The sequence below is a fragment of the Trachurus japonicus genome, chromosome 8 (genome assembly GCF_045865225.1).
Source record: "Trachurus japonicus isolate A0001 chromosome 8, Traja_1.0".
Lineage (NCBI taxonomy): Eukaryota > Metazoa > Chordata > Actinopteri > Carangiformes > Carangidae > Trachurus > Trachurus japonicus.
The window spans coordinates 1747441-1770746 of NC_140914.1; the positions used below are offsets into that span (position 1 = coordinate 1747441).

The window sequence follows — 23306 nt, forward strand, 5'->3', positions numbered from 1 at the left end:
TTTAGAAAAGTTACCACATTTTTTTTTGAGAAATCTTACCAATTTTTTTTAAACTTTTTTTTTTTTTTGAGAATTTTTTTTACCACTTTTTTATTTATATAATATAATATAAATATATTAGTATTTATGTGTTTAAGTGTGTTATTTCAGCTCTATCATCACTCAGTCACCGCCAGCCCTCCCCCTCCCCTCCTGTAGCTAACAGCTAGGCTAGCTCGGCAGCTAGCAGCTCCTCAGTGTTGATCAGCAGCGACGCACCGGCTTCATCCGCAGCTCGGTGCCGTTAGACCGAACCGAGCCTCCTGAAACCCCCCACCCCCTCCAGGGCAGACACACACACACTCACACAGACACACACAGACACACACACAGCCCAGCCAGCCCGCAGACAGCACCGGAGCGATCCTGTGACCCACCGACTGAAGATGATTAAGCTCTTTTCCCTGAAGCAGCAGAAGAAAGACGAGGAATCTGCTGGAGGAAACCGAACCGGGGCCGGGGGGAAGAAAGCCAGCGCGGCCCAGCTCCGGATACAGAAAGGTAGGCTCGGTACCGACCCAGCGGACCGGGGGTCCCTATAAACCCCCGGCTGTGCCCCCCCCCACCCCCTCCCTCCGCCGCCATACATAGGTACACAGAGGAGAAGCGTGTGTTTATAACTCACTGCTGCTGCGGCTAACAGCTAGCAGCTAGCAGCTAGCGCGCTAACGTTAGCCCGGAGGAGCTAGCTGCGGCTAACTGCTGCTAGCCGCGGCTACGTTGGAAAACAACAGGCAGAAAGCGAGAGGCTAACGGCGTTAGCAGCACCAGGGCTAACGACAAACAACAGAGGCTCCACATCACATGACAAAGCTGCTAACTGGTTGTTATTGTTATTATCACCACCAACATCAGTTAGTTAGTTAGTTAGCAGCTCCCAGGCTAACCAGCTGCTAGCCTGCTGCTAGCCTGCTGCTAGCCAGCTGCTAGCCTGCTGTGTCAGTGGTTCTGTCCGTCCACCTGCACAGGTGAGACGGGCCGTGACGTCACCGGCACCGAGTCTGAGACGTCATCAAACACACCTGAGGACAAGACACCACACACCTGCACACAGACATGACGTCAGAGCAGAGCAGAGCAGGCAGGTAGAGGACACCTGAGGACTGAAGGACTAGAGACCAGGACCAGAACTAGAACCAGGACCAGAACCAGGACTAGAGACCAGGACCAGAACTAGAACCAGGACCAGGACTAGAGACCAGAACCAGAACTAGAACCGGGACCAGGACCAGAACTAGAACCAGGACTAGAGACCAGGACCAGGACCAGGACCAAGACCAAGACCAGAACTAGAACCGGGACCAGGACCAGAACTAGAACCAGGACTAGAGACCAGGACCAGGACTAGACCTAGAACTAGGACCAGGACCAGGACTAGAGACCAGGACCAGGACTAGAGACCAGGACTAGAGACCAGAACCAGAGACCAGGGACCAGGACCAGGACCTGGACCAGAGAACAGGACCAGGACTGAAGGACCAGGACCAGAACCAGAACCAGAACCAGGACTGAAAGGACCAGGACCTGGACCAGGACCAGAACTAGAACTAGAACTAGGACCAGGACCAGGACTAGAGACCAGGACCGGGACCAGGACTAGAGAACAGGACTAGAGACCAGGACTAGAGACCAGGACTAGAGACCAGGACTAGAGACCAGGACTAGAGACCAGGACCAGGACCAGGACTAGAGAACAGGACTAGAGACCAGGACTAGAGACCAGGACCAGGACCAGGACTAGAGACCAGAACCAGGACTGTGGTGTTGTTAGATCTGAATCTGAATCCACGGTGGACCTGGATGTTGTAGAGCTGCAACCAACTAACGATCATGTTCATCATCCATGAATCTGTCCATTATTTAAAGGATTAGTCAGTCAGTGTTTCTCAAACCACCAGACGACATCGTCCTCTAATGTCTTGTTTTGTCCACAAACCAAAGAGAGACTCAGTTTATTGTCATAAAGGAACAAAGAAACCAGAAATATTCACATTGAAGAAGCTGCAATCAGAGAATCTGGACTTTTTTTTTTCTTTAAAAAACTACTCAAACTGATTATTAGATTATCAGAATAGTTGAGGATTAATTAAGGCGGCTAAGGGGGTTTTATAATTGATTACTGTGCGATTAATCAATTAATTGTTGCAGTTGTAGATTGGTTTTCTTGTCCTGTAGGGAAACTTGTCTTGGGCTCCGAGCCACGACGTTACAATGTAAACATCACACATAGACAATAATCAGAACCAGTCAAATGAACAAACAGTTCTTCAATAAAGCTGCGTTCACACTGGACCTTTTATTTTTGTCGCTCGTGTCGCTCCAAAAAAAATCGCTCTGTCACTCAAGTCCCACAAGCGCCGGACAACGACGTCCAGCCGGCTTTGCTCTGCCGGACCGGTGGAGTTGTTTTACGTTTCCATGGTTTCAGTAGTTGTCGCTAGTTGCGTTTCCATCCACCTTTTTCTATTCGCATTTTCAAAAATTGCGAATAAATACTTGAATGGAAACGCCAGAAATTCTAAAAAAGGCAGTAAATGTGCATAAAAGTTTATACCCTTGGAGGGGGTGGATTTGTCAGCGTATCGATTAAAGGAAATGCGAGTTGTTGTTATGGAAACAGATGATGTGAACTGAGGCAGAGTTTGTGGTGAAGCTGCTGGACTTCACCCAGCGACGCCCCGGTGTCCCAGCTCTCCTCTCTGCACCGCAACACAAACGCTCCGTAACCTGTAATGTTTTGTTTATGACGGTTAAGACGACACAATCACACACCGTTAGGGCTGTCACTTTTTATTCGACATTCGAATATTCGTTCGAATGTGGGGGGAAAAGTTCGTATTCGAGCAGTAATGACCTGCTCGATATGCAGGCTGCAGCAAAGATTCTCTATTTACCGTCTTTGGCTGCAGTGCCCGGTGCCTGCATAGCGCCGCGGAACGTCCACCGGACGCGGAAGGGCCGCGAACAGCCGAGAAACGGAGCCAGTTTACTTTCTGTGCCCATATTAACCATGGATGTAACCGCTGGTGTGGTGTCGCGGCGTGCAGCTCCGCGGCCGGCTCGCGCCGTGCAGCGTCTGGTCTATTTTGTGCGAGAGCTGCGAGCGACCGCGTCAAGCTGGGCAGGAAGTCAAACATGAAACAACAAGAGTATCCGGTCAATTTTCAAAATAAAACACTGCGACTGTGTGTCGACGGCGCGGCGGGGTAATATTCGAATATATCCGAACGAATTACGGGTCATTCAATAATCGTTCGAACCTCATTTTTCTAAAAACTGACAGCCCTACACACCGTAACATCGTTATGTAACGTTTTCCACCGCTACATTTATTAATTTTTCGCTGGTTTTGTTGTCAACAGATGCACATGGAGGAGAGGAGCGTAACCAGAACAGACTGTCACAGTTCCCTACTGTCTTTCTGTGTAAATATCTCATGTTACAACATGAAAACCTGCAGCTTATATTAAAGTGCGACCTATATGTACAGTATTTTCTTTTAAAATGTAGCTGGTGCGGCTTATACAGGTGCATCTATAGTCCTGAAAGTACGTAAACTGTCCATGATGTTGAGTGTCAGCTGAGAGTCAACTGTTGTCATGGATACATTCACGCTCTCTTATGACGTAATCTCACGGTGCACCACTCCTAATCGCAAAACACTAATGAATGGAAACGGTCATATATTCGCATTTGCTTTTTGCGCATTTTCACAAAATCTGCTCTTAAATTTGATACATTTGGATGGAAACCCAGTTACAGTTACACACAGATTACAGCAGCCAATCAGCGCTGAGCGACGAGCAACTGACGGCCAGAGACTTGGGATTTTTCATCTCGAGCGACAGAGCGAAAAATCACTCAGTCGCTCGTTTGCATCGACTTAACATGTCAACTTATCGGCAGCGACAGAAATAAAAGGTCCGGTGTGAACGCAGCTTAAAGGACAATTCCAGGCGAATTCAACTCAGGGGTGTATTTTCATATCATTTTAGGTCTAGAAGAATGAATCTGAAGATTTTCAGTTTAATGTCTCCTGTTTTGCGGTAGTTGTGTCTGTCCCCGCATCGCCACGGCAGCAATGAATGGGAGTGGATGTAAGTTCTGCTGTTTAGGCTGTTTCCAGCCCTCAAAGCCACAGACAGCGTCAGATGGAGACTCAAACATGCAGCCAGAAGTTTATTTACTTCAACAAGCCGACATGTTTGTAAAACTAGATCTAATTCAAAGTCTCCCGGAGTCTCGCGCGAGACCCAGTTGCTGCTCGGTGTGTTCAGGAGCAGTGGGAAAAGCTACCGTTTGTGTCATAAACACAGGAATATCAACTCTGGACTTGCTTCAAGTAAAAAAAACTTCTCGGCGCATCTTTGAGTCGCCACCTGACGCTGTCTGTGGAAAAAAATGTACACTTGAAGCAAGTAAAGAGTTGATATTCCTGTGTTTATGACACAAGCGGTAGCTCCTACTGCGCCCGAATGCACCAGCACTGCAACTGGGTCTCGCGAGACTCTGGGAGACTTTGAATTAGATCTAGTTTTACAAACATGTCGGCTTGTTGAAGTAAATAAACTTCTGGTGCATGTTTGAGTCTCCATCTGACGCTGTCTATGGCTTTGAGGGATGGAAACAGCCTAAGCAGCAGAACTTACATCCGCTCCCATTCATTGCTGCCGTGGCGACGCGGGGACAGACACAACTACCGCAAAACAGGAGACATTAAACTGAAAATCTTCAGATTCATTCTGTTAGACCTAAAATGATAGGAAAATACACCCCTGAGTTGAATTCGCCTGGAATTGTCCTTTAATATGTGAACTTATCGGCAGCGACAGAAATAAAAGGTCCGGTGTGAACGCAGCTTCAGGTGAAGGTCTACATGTTGCTGTTTAGTGGATGAATGAGTCCCCGGATCACTGAGGGACCACCGTGGATCACCGTGAGATTGTTCCAGTGTTGATGTGACAGAGAGCCAGCTGCAGGAAGGAGGCGTCTGATTGGTCGGCCGTCTCATCCAATCAGTGAGCTGCTGGAAAGGAAGATCTAAAAGACCCGATCAGTTGACCGGTCGACGGCGGATCAATAGAGCTGACTGACATTCAGAGTAATCAGTCAGTCGATCAGGAAGCAGGGGATTGTTTCACATGAATAAGGTTTAGTTGTCGAGTCGACCAGTTGTCATGACGTCGTTCAGTGATGTCATAATGTCATTAACCAATAATCACCAGTGGATCGATCAATAACCTGAGAGCTGCTGTGTGTTTCAGACATCAATGAGTTAAACCTGCCAAAGACGTGTGAGATCAACTTCCCCGACGACGATGACCTGCTCAACTTCAGACTCATCATCTCACCTGACGAGGTGCACACACACACACACACACACACACACACACACACACACACACAAAGTAACAATTTAACAATTTAAAGTGCAGGAAGAGGCCTATTGTTAACCTATAATTAACAATAAAATATAATATCATACTAAAGAAAAGAAAATATACAAATGAGCAATCAGAAATATATAGATGATAGAAATAAATGAAAATTTACAAGGAAATTACACGAAAAGAACAATGATGGAAATATATGAATAACAATAAAGAGTGCAATTTAAAAATTAAGAAAGAAAGACTAATGAACAAACAAGAAATAATTTCAAGGAGATAAAATAAGTGTCATGTCAGAACATCCATCACTTATTAGTTCCATTTACAAAACAGAAATTAAAAGGTGTTTCAGACGTCCTTTATAACCTTGTATTGCTAAGTGGGAATATGTATCCATCCCATAGTATAACCCCCCTGTACCGTATTGGTTGTAACACCAGGGTTTCCGCTACATGTAATTGATCGTGGCGCACCGCCACGGCAAAATAAAAGCCGCCACACCTTCAGAATGATGATTTTTTTTAATTTAAATATTTTAATGTTAAAACAATGTAAAGCAGGGTTTCCACAACCAGTTACCATTAGGTAGCTACTTTGCAGCCCTTTCCACTACACAGTTACAACTTTCGACTCATGCTTTTCAATCACAGCTGAGTTCTTTATTTCCTCCTCATTAAAAACGAAACTTATCAACCAGCGCATCCAGCGTTTACCATTAATTAATGACTCTGTGGCGGCCGGGGGACAAGCGCTTCCACCTCAGCTCTGTGTGTGTTCATCTGTCGCGCTCTGTTTCGATTATTAAATAGGCTACAAACGTACACACATTGGCCTCACGTGTTTGTCATTCGCGGTGTTTTATTTTGAAAATTGACCGGATTCTCTCGTGTTTCTTTGTGTGACTTCCTGCCAAGATTGACACGGTGGCTCGCGGCTCGTGCACAAAATAGACCAAACGGCGAAATGATCGCTGCATGCCGCGGAGGATTGGACGCCGAAATGCCCGCGCATCTCCGCGCAGCTCCCCCCCGCCCCCACCCCCCCCCCCCCGGTCGGACAATTTGGTCCCGCGCGCGTGCAACCCCCCCCCCCGTTGATCAGACCACCCTAGCCGCCACTCTTTAAAAAAATCCTGGAGGAAACACTGAACACATATAAGAGGCTGTAGATCTAACGCTCGACGGGTTGAATAAGTAGTCTGTAGTGAAATAGTCTTTGAGATGTGCAGGAATGCTGCTTTCCTCCTTTAAGACCTTAGAAGTAAAAAGACATGTCTGATACATATTTATATTATAAATGTTAAGAATATGAAGTTTCTGAAACAAAGGAGTGGAGGGGCTGTATGAATCTGACATCCAAAATGTTTCTGACAAACCAAACTTTTATGTATATTCATATATGTATATATGTATGAAAGATAATGGGTAAATTAGACTATTATTATAATAGAGAGTGAGAAGACAATTAGTTTGAACAAAATGTCTAATCCGTCTAATAATGCCAACAGATTTATGAATTATTGTGTTGACCCAATCAATTTGATCTTTCCATTTAAAGTTCTCATCAACAAGAACTCTTTCTTTCTTTCTTTCTTTATTAGGATCCCCATTAGCACCTGCCACAGCATCGGCTATTCTTCCTGGGGTCCGACATACACACAACATACACATAAACATTCACATCAACACATAAGAAACTCCCAGGAATCTAACTGAAGATGTGTGTGTGTGTTTGGTTGTTTTTTATTTTTTGTATTTATTCATTTGCACCATAATAAAAGACAATTACAAAAAACAGAAATGAAACAAGAATAGTAAGTGCAGGAGAGGTTGAAAAACCCTATATGGGCTTATTGTATAAAAAGCACCTCCACAAGAAATATACATACATTCAGAAGATAAATCAACAACAATAGGAGAAAGCAACAACAAATAACAACAAAAAGAAAGCAATACAAGTGCCATTTTATAGCAACACTCAAAGAAGTCAGAAATAAAAACATGGGTGTGTATAAATATAAAATAATTGTATTTAACTGAGTGAGTGTATGAGCATGTAAAGAGATAATGATCCAATGACAAATATACTGGAAAAGAAACTATTAAGAACCTTGATTTAACAGGTTTCAGTCTTAAAGGGATAGTATCATTTTTTTTTAAAGTGTGGTTGTATGATCAACAAATAGCCCCTAAGTACTTTAATTACAGTAGAAGACTCTCTGCACTCCTCCCGTTAGCAACGCCAGCCCATAATAGCCCTGCCCAGAGATTTACAACATACAGTGTTGTGAACAGACCCAAAGAAACAGCCTATTTTCATTTGGACCTATAACCAACTGCTGATCGGCGGGCGCTAACCCTGGGCGGAGGGATACGTGAGTTGGTTAGGTCCAAATAAAAACTGTGTTTTTCCTGCACTTTGAAGAGCTGGAAAAAATTATATTACAGCGAACAATGGAACTGTGTATTTTTTTTCAGGTAAAACCTCTTTTAGGCCGTGAAAATAGGCCGTTTCTTTGGGTCTGTTCACAACACTGTATGTTGTAAATCTCTGGGCAGGGCTATTATGGGCTGGCGTTGCTAACGGGAGGAGTGCAGAGAGTCTTCTACTGCAGTGGTTCTCAACCTTTTCTACATCAAGGACCCCTAAACTGACACAAATTAGACCACAGACCCCCATTGGACCAAATTTAGAAGTAAACACCAGAAATACACAAATATTTGTTCTGAGACTGAAGAACATTACTTTTTTATACATTTAAATTAGGGCCAAATTTCTGGAAAAAAAAGTGGTCCAATTTCTCCAAAAAGATTAAAACATTTTAAGGAAGAAGTGGTAAAAATTCTCAAAAAAAAAAAATATAAAAATGTTCTTGAAAAAAAGTGGTAAAATTTCTCGTAAAAAATAAAAATAAAAAAAGGAAAATTTTCTAGAAAAAAGTGGTAACATTTCAAGAAAAAATCGGGGACCCCCTTCAAATCTCTCAAGGACCCCTGGGGGTCCCCGGACCCCACGTTGAGAACCACTGTTCTACTGCAATTAAAGTACTTAGGGGCTATTTGTAGATCATACAACCACACTTTAAAAAAAATGCTACTATCCCTTTAAGTTAAAAGTACTGAGGGATGAAGATAATTTAACTAATGAAGATGAGAACTCTAAAGTGTGGAGCCTCTGGAAGCAAAATAAAACTGATGTGTGTTGGTTTGTGTAACGGTTGTGTTTGTGTGTCTGCAGGGTTTTTACAAAGGAGGGAAGTTTGTCTTCAGCTTTAAGGTGAGACTCTCCTGTCACTTCCTGTGGTGGTCGTCATGGAGACTGAGGAGGAGACAGAGTGACAGCTGTGTGTGTGTGTGTGTGTGTGTGTGTGTGTGTGTGTGTGTGTGTGTGTGTGTGTAGGTAGGACAGGGATACCCCCACGACCCCCCCAAGGTGAAGTGTGAGACCATGGTGTACCACCCCAACATCGACCTGGAGGGAAACGTCTGCCTAAACATCCTGAGGTGAGTTAAAGGGACAGTTCATCATCTCACACTGAGGACGGGCAGCGTTAAAGGGACAGTTCAACATCTCACACTGAGGACGCACAGCGTTAAGGGGCGTTCACACGTCTGGAGCGACGCAAATAAAGTTTAAAATATTGAACTTTTCAGGCGGCATCGCGCCACGACATCCAATCAGCGACGAGTTCAAGCCGACGACGTCACTTCTCTGTACGGTTGATACTCTCAGACCAACATGAAAGAGAAGCTGATTGTATATGAGCTGTGTTTGATAGGGCTGACCCACAAAAATCGAAGCTTCGAAGCTTCGTTCGTTGCCATGGAAAATCGATCATGAAGTCCGTGATCGATTGTTTTTTTTTCCTTCCTTTTTGACACCGGTTCTCATCGGCAGTTGTTACATTACAATGAATAGCTACTTGGCATCCTGGAAACCTGCCGGATTGTAGAGATATGCAGTGTTTGTTTGCCATAACTTTCATTATTTACACTACAAACGCGCATCGCTTCTACACAGAGTGAACAACAAAAAAAAAAAACACAGAGTGAACCCAGACACGACGGCGGGTGGTTTTCCGGTGTTTCTGAGACTTGTACAGCGGTAGTACAGTGCAGCAACGGTGGTGATATCAGCCACGATCGACGTGGAAAGAGAAAGTTGAGAAATACCGGTTCAAACATGAACGGGCGGAGCGTCTAGCGCGACAAGCTCAAATGACACGAATAATCCAAAATAATCAAGCGGCGCGATACAAGCATCTGAAGCGTTTGTATTCGTATTGTAGTCTGTCACGTCCGGTGTGAACGCCCCATTAAAGGGACAGTTCAACATCTCACACTGAGGACGGCGGCCCAGAGGCTCAGAGAGAGGGGGGGTTATTTATGGGAAAGCTCATGGTACAAACACACCAAAAGATATCAAGTCTACGGATCCCATTCATCTCTATGGAGAGCGGGAGACGCAGCCGCGCGGTGCATGATGGATACAGAACGTCGAGTTGACGGACCGGTCGCCGTATGTGAATTTGCGTAAAGTAGACTGGACCTGTACTTTATGTAAATGACGTCAAACAAATTGACAAACTCCGTTCAAACCATCAAACGAGGCAAAGTTGATCAAATATGAATCAAGATTCTGTTACTGCACTGCCCGTTTCCCGCCTCAGTGTTTTCAGAAACAGACTTTAGTGTGTTGTTTAGCTGTAAAATTAGATCGTATGTGACCCGGCCGTCATGTTGAAACCGGCAGAGCTAAAATGAAGCTCCGCCCACTCGCCGGTGCGTTCGGTGATCCGTGGCATCGAGATACGTCGCTGCTGGGTTTGATGAGTCTGCACCATCAGAGTCACACTGAGGCTGCGTTCACTCCAGCCTCGTCTAGTCCGTTGAACCAGGAGAGTTTCTCCCTCGGTGTGAACGCCGGCCGTGAACTCAGAGCGGACCAATCAGCCGCTCCCTGGTCCGCCTCGTACAGGTGGTCTCGGCCCGCTACCACGGCAACTCAGAGCGGACTGTTTCTGGTGAGAACTAGGGATGTGAACGTGTGCTAAAATATGTACACGTGTAAACGGTAAGGTATAGAGGCCGATGCACACCTAAAAAAATCTTTAACAGACAGGTGCGTTGGAGCATGGGATTGGAGTCAACACAGGAAAACAGAGTCTCCTGTACACTGTCCAGTCACTGGCAAAAAACTTTATTATAAAAGAGACAACGTTTCGATCCTCAGGACCTTTTCCAAGCAGAGATTTCTTTTTTCTTTTTTGCCTTTAATAGACAGCACGGTTGAGAGAGGCAGGAAATGGGAGGCAGAGAGGGGGGAATGACAGGCAGGATAGGGCCACTCGACGCAGGATTCGAACCTCACCTGCAGTGAGGACTATAGCCTCAATACATGGGGCGGGTGCTCTACCAACTGAGTGAGCTGAGGACCGAAACGTTGTCTCTTTTATAATAAAGTTTTTTGCAAGTGACTGGACAGTGTGTTGACACGTGTAAACGGTGCAGTGCTTTCCATTTAAACGTGTACCCGGCAGGTTTGGTCCGGTCCGCTATCCGCCCCCTCCCGGACCTGTTGTTATTCTGACACATGAGCATGGGCGGCGTGGCTACGGAAAGTTAGGCCACAAATAAATTACGTCCACCACGAATAGATTTTTCGACTTTCGTAATATCACCGCATAGCGCTCTTTCGCCGTTATTGGCGTTCACACAAACACAGAGAGAAGCGTGCATGCATGACAGCAGTGCGCGGTAAAAGCAAATCTCCGATAACCCCCTTCCCAAACGTCAGTGTCACCTGCCGCCTATGCTCATGAGTTAAATGTCAGCTGTGGTTGGTTCTCGCGGTGCAGAAGAGTGAGTTTGGAGCCGACGAAAGGAGAGAAAAGAGAGTCGTTTGGCTGTTTGGTGTCATTTGCATAGGTACATACACATCTAGACCCCGAATATAAGACGACCCGTCTTCTTCAGACTGTTTTTGACGGAAAAATACCGTCTTATATTGGGGTCAGTGTATAAAAATATATAAAATTGCGCATATCGTTTAGGGACTTTTATTAAACGTTTACTGTTTCATTCGGTGTAAACGTTAACACATGTACATGATCACATCCCTAGTGTGAACCACATCCGCACCGTGTTACGCCTCATCTCAGGTTTGGGCAGCGGTAACTTTTGAAGTAGTTTGTCTTTATATGTATATGACTATATATTAGAGAGATAAAGAGTAGTGATAATATATTAGAATAAACCCAGCTAGATAAACTTATAAATTAACTTATTGTCTAGATTATAATGACAAGGAAGCTTGATAGCTCATTTATGAATAGGGCGTACAGGGAGTAAATAAGTTTTACTTCTTCCCACTCCTTCTCGGATATGAAAAAAAACCCCAACAAATTATCTTTATTTTCATTTTTTTTTTTTTTTTTTCATGTGTTGTCTTTGCAAAGTATTTATTTGTTATGTCTGTCCATTATTGTATTATGTTTTATTTCCTTTAACATGTCCAAAATAAACTTAAACTAACTAACTAAAAAAAAAAGCAGAGAGGAAGTGAGGTGTGTTTTATTTTGAAAGCAGAGAGGAAGTGACGTGTGTTGTGTTGTGTGTCCACAGAGAGGACTGGAAGCCTGTGCTGACAATAAACTCCATCATCTACGGTCTACAGTATCTATTTCTAGTGAGTCTCTCTCCACTATCTACTCACTGTTTCCATGCCGATGACTCCATCATCAATCATTTGATTTGATTTGATTTTTTTGGATTTTTTCAAACAGTATATGTAAAAAAAAACAAAAACAATAATGACCATGACACACTGTGCAAAGCTTATCAAGTTCAGCCCCCCCCTTACATTGTCATAGTGTCATACATATATAATTCCTTACAATTTAAAAGATTAAAACATATAACTTTAATATGAAAGAGCCATGATTATAAACATACTGACTGAAATCCTTTCTAAAAAAGAAGTGTTATTTAAAATTATCTGTCCAGTTCTTTATAGCTGACCAAGAGTGTGTGTTTGTACTTACTTTTAAATTGTTTTAAGTTGATGCACATTTTTATATCCTCATCTAGTCTATTCCACATTTTTACTCCACAAAAAGAGATGCTAAAACTTGTCAGAGTAGAATGGATGGTAGGCTGTTTAAAGTTACAGTTCCCTCTAAAATCACATGTGCCCTCTCTGACCATAAACATTATTTGGATGTTTTTTTGGTAACAACCTTTAAACAAAATCTGACCCGTTTTGAATTTGACTAGGTCCCCAAATTTTAAAATACCCGATTTTAAAAACAAAGGATTTGTATGATCAAGGTACCCAGCATGATGAACCATCCTTAGGACTCTTTTTTTATAAAATGCTAATCTTTTGTAAAGTGCTTTTGTATGTGTTTCCCCCCATACCTCTAGCCTCGTAAACCAGCCTCTCGTGGAAAAGCATTTCATCTCATTTCATTTCTCAGAGAGTCTGGCCTCATTCCCGTTGTAAGCGTTTGGGGCGGGAGTAGTAGCGTTGACAGACAACCCCATCCAGCCAATCAGCAAGTTGGTGTAGTGACGCTTACAGCGGGAATGAGGCCAGTCTCTAGCCTCGGAAACCAGCCTCTCTAAAGGCATTTCATTTCATTTCATTTCATTTCATTCTGAGGGAGAGTCTGGCCTCATCTTTATTCTAATCGTTTGGCCTGAAACCCTCAGAAGGCCTAAGAGCCAATCAGTGTCGCCGCTGTGATTGACACAGCACGTTGGCCAATCAGGGACCGACTGGTGCAAAGCCCCGTCACTACACCAACTTGCTGACTGGCTGAATGGGGTTGTCTGTCAACGCTACTACCAAAGATATTAAACCGTCTTTGCTACTACTCCCGCCCAGCTCCTGCCCACACCAAACGCTTACAGGGGGGATGAGGCCAGACTCTCTGAGAAATGAAATGAAATGAAATGAAATGAAATGCAATGCAATGAAATGAAAGGCATTTCCGGGAGTGGCTGGTTTACAAGGCTAGTGGACCTCAACACAGTAGGATAAATACACATCAATGAGTGCATAGTACAGCATTTGACTTCTGATCTAAAACATGTTTATTAGTTTTACCCAGAGTACCAATGCTTCTGGATACTTTGGAGCACAAATATTTTTATTAGGGCTGGCACGATATGCTTTTCCTCCCGATTCGATTCTTCTACGATTTTTTGGATGGCGATTCGATTTAAATTTTGATTCTACGATATTGCAGATTCTCTCTGATTTTTAGTCTTTAGCATTTTTAACATTTATCTGCACGCAAATACTGTAGGAGCCTATAAATTCACATACTCCATTATAAAGTGAACTTAAACCCTTTTCAAAACCTGTACTCCCTGTATGTAAAAAAGGCGAACAAATGGCACATTGCACAATATTTTTTTTTTAAATTCCAAAAAAAAAAAAAAATTGATTTTAAAATCGTCAAAAAAGATATTGCGATATTTATGTGAATCGATTTTTTCTCCCACCCCTATAAACCATCCTTATGACTCTTTTTTGTAAAATGCAAATCTTTTGTAAAGTGCTTTTATATGTGTTTCCCCCCCATACCTCAACACAGTAGGATAAGTACGGATCAATGAGTGCATAGTGCAGCATTTGACTTCTGATCTAAAACATGTTTATTAGTTTTACCCAGAATACCAATGCTTCTGGATACTTTGGAGCACAAATATATATTTTTATCAATCATTAATTAATTAATCAATCATCACCCCCCCCCCACTAGGAGCCGAACCCCGAGGACCCGTTGAACAAGGAGGCGGCGGAGGTCCTGCAGACGAACCGGCGGCTGTTTGAGCAGAACGTCCACCGCTCGCTGAGGGGCGGCTACGTCGGCGCCACCTACTTCGAGAGGTGTCTCAAATAACTCGGCGGCGTCCCATGATCCTCCACTCCCCCTCCTTCCCCCCTCCTCCTCCCCTTCCTCCCCCCTCCCCCCTTCACTCCTCACCCCCCCCTCCCCCTCCTCCTCCCTCCCTCCTCCTCGGCTGCAGCAGGAAGCAGCTCGCCACAACAACAACAACAAGACGCTTTTCTGTTTGAAAACTAAAGAAGAAAAAGAAGAATAAACCCCCCCTCCTCCACCCCCCATCCTCCCCCCTCCCCCCTCCCTTCTCTGTTTTACTTCCAAGACGCAGCATTCAACCGTTTACACGCCACGGGGGGGGTGGGGGTGGGGGTGGGAGGGGTGGGGGGGGAAACGCCGAAACAACCACAACAACAACAACACAGAGGACTTGAAAAGACGCCGACGCCGACAGACAGCGAGCGGCGGCGGTCGAGGAGGAGGATGATGATGATGATGATGATGATGATGATGATGAAGATGGTGGGGGTGGGGGAGTGGGGGGGGGGGCAGGTGTGTGTGTGTGTTCAGTGAATGTTGCTCAGGTGAGTCAATGATTCAGTGAACGCCACGACGACGACGACGATGATGATTAAGATGATGATGATGATGATGATGAGACCCACACGATTCTTTCTTTGGTTGTGTGTGTGCGTGCGTGTGTGTGTGCATGTGTGCGTGTGAGTGTGTGTGTGTGTGAGAGACGTCGACACCTGACATCACACAGGTGGTCAGAAGGACACGCCCCCTCCTCCTCCTCGCCCTCTCTCTCGCCGCCATTTTACTTCTGCACGCAAACTCCAAACCAATCAGCAGCCACAAGTCCATGGGGGCACGCCTCAAAGGGATAGTTCAACGTTTTAGTCAAATTGTCCCATCACCATAATCCCTATAGTCATAGCAGTAGGTTTGTTACCTTTAATTGTCGGTGCAAGCTGTTTTTAGAACGGCAGAGCAGAGCCGTGAGCTGCTCAGAGCTACGCTACGGAGGCTCATTATGGGATTTCTCGGTTGGTTTCCCTCATCATCAAACTCATCAAATACACAATCCAACAACTCCACAACGCTCTGGTGGACAAGTTGTGAGCTGCACATTCACCACGCTATGAGATAATAACACAACGTTACCACATAGAGTTGTTTTAGAGGGAAATTCATGTGAAACCACTGATGCGTGTTGCCTTCAGGGACAGTTTTTCATCATCAGTCTCTGTATTTCCCTCTAAAACAACTCTGTGTGGTAACGTTGTGTTATTATCTCATAGTGTGGTGAATGTGCAGCTCACAACTTGTCCACCAGAGCGTTGTGGAGTTGTTGGATTGTGTATTTGATGAGTTTGATGAGGGAAACAAACAAGGAATCCCATAATGAGCCTCCGTAGCGTAGCTCTGAGCAGCTCACGGCTCTGCTCCGCCGTTCGACGAAACGTAACGACGACGAACCTACTGCTATGACTGTAGGGATTATTATATGGCAATGGGGCCAATTTGACTAAATGTTGAACTATCCCTTTAAAGCCTAAAGTGCTGGGGGGGGGGGGGCTTGTGGTTTTAAAGAAAGAAGACACGGCTGGTTTTGTCTTGTCTTGTCTTCGTCTTTTGAGGTGTGATGATGTCACCACTGAGGGCGGAGCTTGAGTCAGTGGCCTTAACGATTTTCGCGTTGGAGGTGGTGACATCACGGTCTCCATGGCGACGGAGGGGCCCAGCCCAGCTGTTGAGCCACGGTGAAACCTGGTTGGCTGGTTGGTCACATTATCGACGTCAGCAGAGTCGATGGGTTTGTTTGGAGTTTGTGTCCACTACATCTACTACACACGACGCGCATCGTTGGGGGCGGAGCTATGTTTCATGTGGGCGGAGCTGTTGCGTGGTGGGGGGGGGGGTCGGGGAGGGGGGAGGAGGGTTCAGTGTGTTTGTTTAGAGGAGTGGAGGAGGGTGGGAGGGGTTTACAGGGGGAGGGAAGGGGAGGGGTTTTGTTTTTGCTCTGGGGTTGGAGTGGGAGGGCTATTGTGGGCGGGGTTAAAAGAGGGGGCGGGGCTTAAAATGTTATGATTCTATTGTGTATATTGAAACCCCAGCTGTTCACATTGACTGCAATATGATTTATGTTAAATAAAATATGAACTTGAATGATTATAACTGTCGTGGCGTCTGTTCAGCATCATCATTCACTTCCTGTTTACTCAGCTGGTGGTGGTCAGAGGTCAGAGGTCACGGCTGTAATCCCCCGGGGTCACAGGTCGCTACGGTGACTCTGATACAACCGAGTTAAACTGACTGAAAGTTTAAAATCCACGTTTTTATATCAACACGTTGTTTTGATCCATGAGAACCCGACAACTGTGAAACGGCACAACAGCATCAATGAAACGAAACCAACTGGAAGAGGTGGAGAAAGTCCCTATGTTGCAAGTCCAAGTAGAGTCTCAAGTCTTTGCTCTCAAGTCCCAAGTCAAGTCCAAGTCCTAAGATTTTTTTCGAGTCCCAGCCAATTCCTAAGACATCTCTGGCTGGCTGCTACAGTATAACATTGATGTGACACTGTTTTAAATATTTTAATATTTGTGCTAGCTGCTTGTGACTTGACTTGAATTCAAGTCAAGAGGGTTAAGTAGAGTCTCAAGTCTTTGGCATCAAGTCCAAGTAGAGTCTCAAGTCCAAGTAGAGTCTCAAGTCTTTGGCATCAAGTCCAAGTAGAGTCTCAAGTCTTTGCTCTCAAGTCCAAGTAGAGTCTCAAGTCTTTGCTCTCAAGTCTCAAGTAGAGTCTCAAGTCTTTGCTCTCAAGTCCAAGTAGAGTCTCAAGTCTTTGCTCTCAAGTCCAAGTAGAGTCTCAAGTCTTTGTCATCAAGTCCAAGTAGAGTCTCAAGTCTTTGCTCTCAAGTCCAAGTAGAGTCTCAAGTCTTGTCTCAAGTCTTTGCTCTCAAGTCCAAGTAGAGTCTCAAGTCTTTGCTCTCAAGTCCAAGTAGAGTCTCAAGTCTTTGCTCTCAAGTCTCAAGTCTTTGCTCTCAAGTCCAAGTAGAGTCTCAAGTCTTTGCCATCAAGTCCAAGTAGAGTCTCAAGTCTTTGCTCTCAAGTCCAAGTAGAGTCTCAAGTCTTTGACATCAAGTCCAAGTAGAGTCTCAAGTCTTTGGCATCAAGTCCAAGTAGAGTCTCAAGTCTTTGCTCTCAAGTCCAAGTAGAGTCTCAAGTCTTTGCTCTCAAGTCCAAGTAGAGTCTCAAGTCTTTGACATCAAGTCCAAGTAGAGTCTCAAGTCTTTGCTCTCAAGTCCAAGTAGAGTCTCAAGTCTTTGACATCAAGTCCAAGTAGAGTCTCAAGTCTTTGCTCTCAAGTCCAAGTAGAGTCTCAAGTCTTTGGCATCAAGTCCAAGTAGAGTCTCAAGTCTTTGGCATCAAGTCCAAGTAGAGTCTCAAGTCTTTGGCATCAAGTCCAAGTAGAGTCTCAAGTCTTTGGCATCAAGTCCAAGTAGAGTCTCAAGTCTTTGCTCTCAAGTCCAAGTAGAGTCTCAAGTCTTTGCTATCAAGTCCAAGTAGAATCTCAAGTCTTTGGCATCAAGTCCAAGTAGAGTCTCAAGTCTTTGCTCTCAAGTCCAAGTAGAGTCTCAAGTCTTTGGCATCAAGTCTAAGTAGAGTCTCAAGTCTTTGGCATCAAGTCCAAGTAGAGTCTCAAGTCTTTGGCATCAAGTCCAAGTAGAGTCTCAAGTCTTTGGCATCAAGTCCAAGTAGAGTCTCAAGTCTTTGATATCAAGTCCAAGTAGAGTCTCAAGTCTTTGCTCTCAAGTCCAAGTAGAGTGTCAAGTCTTTGGCATCAAGTCCAAGTAGAGTCTCAAGTCTTTGGCATCAAGTCCAAGTAGAGTCTCAAGTCTTTGCTCTCAAGTCCAAGTAGAGTCTCAAGTCTTTGGCATCAAGTCCAAGTAGAGTCTCAAGTCTTTGGCATCAAGTCCAAGTAGAGTCTCAAGTCTTTGCTCTCAAGTCCAAGTAGAGTCTCAAGTCTTTGATATCTAGTCCAAGTAGAGTCTCAAGTCTTTGCTCTCAAGTCCAAGTAGAGTGTCAAGTCTTTGGCATCAAGTCCAAGTAGAGTCTCAAGTCTTTGGCATCAAGTCCAAGTAGAGTCTCAAGTCTTTGCTCTCAAGTCCAAGTAGAGTCTCAAGTCTTTGGCATCAAGTCCAAGTAGAGTCTCAAGTCTTTGGCATCAAGTCCAAGTAGAGTCTCAAGTCTTTGGCATCAAGTCCAAGTAGAGTCTCAAGTCTTTGCTCTCAAGTCCAAGTAGAGTCTCAAGTCTTTGCTCTCAAGTCCAAGTAGAGTCTCAAGTCTTTGACATCAAGTCCAAGTAGAGTCTCAAGTCTTTGCTCTCAAGTCCAAGTAGAGTCTCAAGTCTTTGGCATCAAGTCCAAGTAGAGTCTCAAGTCTTTGCTCTCAAGTCCAAGTAGAGTCTCAAGTCTTTGGCATCAAGTCCAAGTAGAGTCTCAAGTCTTTGCTCTCAAGTCCAAGTAGAGTCTCAAGTCTTTGGCATCAAGTCCAAGTAGAGTCTCAAGTCTTTGGCATCAAGTCCAAGTAGAGTCTCAAGTCTTTGGCATCAAGTCCAAGTAGAGTCTCAAGTCTTTGGCATCAAGTCCAAGTAGAGTCTCAAGTCTTTGCTCTCAAGTCCAAGTAGAGTCTCAAGTCTTTGCTCTCAAGTCCAAGTAGAATCTCAAGTCTTTGGCATCAAGTCCAAGTAGAGTCTCAAGTCTTTGCTCTCAAGTCCAAGTAGAGTCTCAAGTCTTTGGCATCAAGTCTAAGTAGAGTCTCAAGTCCAAGTAGAGTCTCAAGTCTTTGGCATCAAGTCCAAGTAGAGTCTCAAGTCTTTGGCATCAAGTCCAAGTAGAGTCTCAAGTCTTTGCATCAAGTCCAAGTAGAGTCTCAAGTCTTTGCTCTCAAGTCCAAGTAGAGTCTCACGTCTTTGGCATCAAGTCCAAATAGAGTCTCAAGTCTTTGCTCTCAAGTCCAAGTAGAGTCTCACGTCTTTGGCATCAAGTCCAAGTAGAGTCTCAAGTCTTTGGCATCAAGTCCAAGAAGAGTCTCAAGTCCAAGTAGAGTCTCAAGTCTTTGCCCTCAAGTCCAAGTAGAGTCTCAAGTCTTTGCTCTCAAGTCCAAGTAAAGTCTCAAGTCTTTGTTCTCAAGTCTTTGCTCTCAAGTCCAAGTAGAGTCTCAAGTCTTTGGCATCAAGTCCAAGTAGAGTCTCAAGTCTTTGGCATCAAGTCCAAGTAGAGTCTCAAGTCTTTGCTCTCAAGTCCAAGTAGAGTCTCAAGTCTTTGCTCTCAAGTCCAAGTAGAGTCTCAAGTCTTTGGCATCAAGTCCAAGTAGAGTCTCAAGTCTTTGCTCTCAAGTCCAAGTACTGTCTCAAGTCTTTGATATCAAGTCCAAGTAGAGTCTCAAGTCTTTGGCATCAAGTCCAAGTAGAGTCTCAAGTCTTTGGTATCAAGTCCAAGTAGAGTCTCAAGTCTTTGGCATCAAGTCCAAGTAGAGTCTCAAGTCTTTGCTCTCAAGTCCAAGTAGAGTCTCAAGTCTTTGCTCTCAAGTCCAAGTAGAGTCTCAAGTCTTTTTTTGATTTGATCAAGCAAATATATTTGCTGCTGCTAGGGGGCAGATAGATTTCTAGGCTACCAAATTGAAATATTTTGACTAAAATGTCAAGAGTTGGATCAGAATCAATCGACAACACTATTTCATACCCAAATATATTTGTATTCAGCAGAAAAAAGTGGTTTAGGGGTTTAGTTACTCTTTAAGTCATCAGGAATACTTAATGATTCTTGTTATAAACCATAAAAGTCACGTGTTTATTCACCAACTCATGTCACACACACGTTTTGTTCTTGATTCTTCTGCCTCAGAGTTGAACACAGTGACTCATCAACATGTGCAGTGACAGTTTAAACCAGTTAAGTCCAAACTGTTCCATGAAGGGCCGCTTGGCTGCAGGTTTTTGTTCCTAACACTGACTGAGATCAGTTTGAATGAGTCCAGTCTGGAGCTGCTGCTGCTGCTGCTTGGTGGGAAAGAGAATCTGCATCCTACCTCTATTAAGTGTCAGGATTTATTTCAATAGTTTTGACTTGTCCAAGATAAACCGACAACGTTTCACATCAAACTTCTGGTTTTTATTCAGTATTTCATAACTTTGCAACAGCCTCCATAATGTTTATAAATCCAGACATTTCAACACAATGTTTTATTTTTGACATTTACATGTTTCATCTATAAATACCAAATCTAAACATCTGACACGGGTTCAGTATTTCATTCATAAAATATAATGAAGGGTCACAGACAGGTGAGTCAACACGCTCATTCTGATTGGCCGATGCATCTTGTTTTACTTCACAATAAAAACATCTGAATATCTAAATATTCATATATATATATAATAATAACTCATCACATGTTCCAGTCCAGGATCAAGTTCCTCTCTCTGCTTCTGATTCTCTAATTAAAGGGATAGTTCACCCAAAATTGAACTGGGAGAAGTTTCAGAGTCCTCCGTGTCTTCTCTGAGTTCCAGCGGGGCTCCGTGCGGCACTGCATGTCCATATGACGGTTGAGAACGGAGCTCACTTTTCTTCGTCCAAAAAGACACACCAAAAAACATCCAGATACCTCCATGCTGCTCGTATGGAATGTCCCTCTGGTATTAAAGCCCCAACATGAGAAATTGTTCCGAAAAAAATCTATATTTCAAGCTTGTTTTGTAGCAGAAGCTTCTCGAAGCGCCTCTCTTCGTCCAAATTTGGGACAATTTCTCGATTTCTCAATTTCGAAGACAGTTGGTATCCATTTGCAACCGTCATATGGACATGCACTGCTACGCCGAGACCCCCTGTAACTCAGAGAAGCCACGGAGGACTCTGAAACTTCTCCCAGCCCTTAGTCCACATGAGGGGGAGGAGATAATGAGGGAAATTTCAATTTTGGGTGAACTATCCCATCCCTTTAAATTAATAATGAGAGGTCAGTGTTTTTTTGGTAACACTTTACTTGAATAGGTATTCATCAGATTGACATAACAGCTGTCATAACCATCAATGAATACTTCTGACAGCTGTGGTTAAGTGTCATTCGGTAAGTTATGTCACTTTTGATGCAAAGTTGACATTGTTTGAGATGTTTTTGTTCTGAGAACTTGACATCATTTTTAAAGTTTGTCCATTAGGTCTGCTATGACAGTTTAAATTGTCTTTATGTCAAGTTGTCAGAACAAAAACATCTCAAACAATGTCAACTTTGCATCAAAAGTGACATAACTTACCGAATGACACTTAACCACAGCTGTCAGAAGTATTCATAGATGGTTATGACAGCTGTTATGTCAATCTGATCAATACATATTCAAGTAAAGTGTTAGCGGTTTTTTTTAACTCTTCCTTTGATTTCCCATCAGTCACTGCTGCTGTTTCTGTCTCTGCTGGTCTCTGGTCTGTGCTGGTCTGTGCTGGTCTCAGGCCAGGTGGTCTCAGGCCAGGTGGTCTCAGGCCAGGTGGTCTCAGGCCAGGTGGTCTCAGGCCAGGTGGTGCTGTGCGGTGACGAGGACCAGAGGGACCTCCTTGTCCCCGGTCCCCAGCAGAGGGAACATCCTCTCGGTGAACTCGGCGGCGGCGGTGAAGCTGTAGATCTCCGATCCAGACTTGGCGTTGTAGAAGGACACCTGTCCCTCCTCCACGTCCAGGAACACGCCCACCTGACGCAGCCGCTGGGGACTCTTCAGCTGCAGGACACACACACACACATACACAAAGACATACGCATACACACACACACACACACACACACAAAGATATACACATACACATACAGACTTTAGATCAAGGGTGTCAAACATGCGGCCCGTGGGCCAGAACCGGCCCTGCAAAGGGTCCAATCTGGCCCTCAGGATGAATTTGTCAAGTGTGAAAATGTGAAATTGCACATATTTTTATCAAGAAATTTCAGGTGGTTCATAATATGTTTTGTAAAAGGATAATTCAGTAACTGTAAACATACAAAAACAGAGGAAAATTTCGATTTTTAAAATATATTTAAAAGTTATTATGCTATTATTCTACTGGTCCGGCCCACTTGAGATTAAATTGTGCTGTTTGTGGCCCCTGAAATAAATTGAGTTTGACATCCCTGCTTTAGATCATGTTAAAGTGTTGGTGTTCAGTTCAGATGACGTCAAATCGTCTTCAAGGGAAAGTTCACCCAAAATAAAAATTTCTGGGAGAAGTTTCAGAGTCCTCCGTGGCTTCTCTGAGTTACAGGGGGTCTCAGCGTAGCAGTGCATGTCCATATGACGGTTGAGAACGGAGCTCACTTTTCTTCGTCCAAAAAGACACACCAAAAAACATCCAGATACCTCCATGCTGCTCGTCTGTAATGTCCGTCTTGTATTGAAGCCCCAACATGAGAAATTGTTCAGAAAATAATTAAATGAGTCTATGTTTTAAGCTTGTTTGTAGCGGAAGCTCCCAGTGTTGCTCTGCCGGAATCTCGATCTCGATTTGCGGAGCCGTGAACTGGGCGTCAATGCAAATCGTGCGAGATTTCGACGGACCAGGAAGAGCAGTGAACTGAGACACTGGGAGCTTCCGCTACAAACAAGCTTGAAATATAGACTATTTAACTTTTTTTCGGGACAATTTCTCATTTCAGGGCTTCAATACAAGACGGACATTACATACGAGCAGCATGGAGGTATCTGGATGTTTTTTGGTGTGTCTTTTTGTTACGAAGACAGTTGGTATCCATTTGCAACCGTTATATGGACATGCACTGCTACGCCGAGACCCCCTGTAACTCAGAGAAGCCACGGAGGACTCTGAAACTTCTCCCAGCCCTTAGTCCACATGAGGGGGGGGAGGAGATAATGAGTGAAATTTCAATTTTGGGTGAACTATCCCTTTAAATCAGCAATAAGACCTTTCATCTGGGAACCGTCAGCATTTCCAGGTGAGTATTGATGATAGATTGTG

The 23306-nt window shown here is 44.2% G+C and overlaps 2 protein-coding genes across 2 annotated transcripts in view; one reads left to right on the forward strand and one right to left on the reverse strand.

Moving 5' to 3' along the window:
- Positions 1–223: 223 nt before the first annotated feature.
- On the forward strand, positions 224–14425 carry ube2m (ubiquitin conjugating enzyme E2 M). The gene is made up of 6 exons (XM_085783319.1): positions 224–540; positions 5304–5398; positions 8667–8705; positions 8829–8932; positions 12053–12116; positions 14200–14425. Exons 1-6 carry the CDS (start codon positions 426–428, stop codon positions 14338–14340), a joined length of 558 nt encoding a protein of 185 aa, XP_085639445.1. The 5' UTR covers positions 224–425; the 3' UTR covers positions 14341–14425.
- Positions 14426–21853: 7428 nt separating this feature from the next.
- btr30 (bloodthirsty-related gene family, member 30) overlaps positions 21854–23306 on the reverse strand; it is a 35291-nt gene continuing 33838 nt past the window's right edge. Inside the window, exon 13 of the mRNA XM_085783296.1 lies at positions 21854–22060. Within this exon, the coding sequence (XP_085639422.1) occupies positions 21854–22060 (207 nt within the window). The remainder of the gene's footprint in view (positions 22061–23306) is intronic.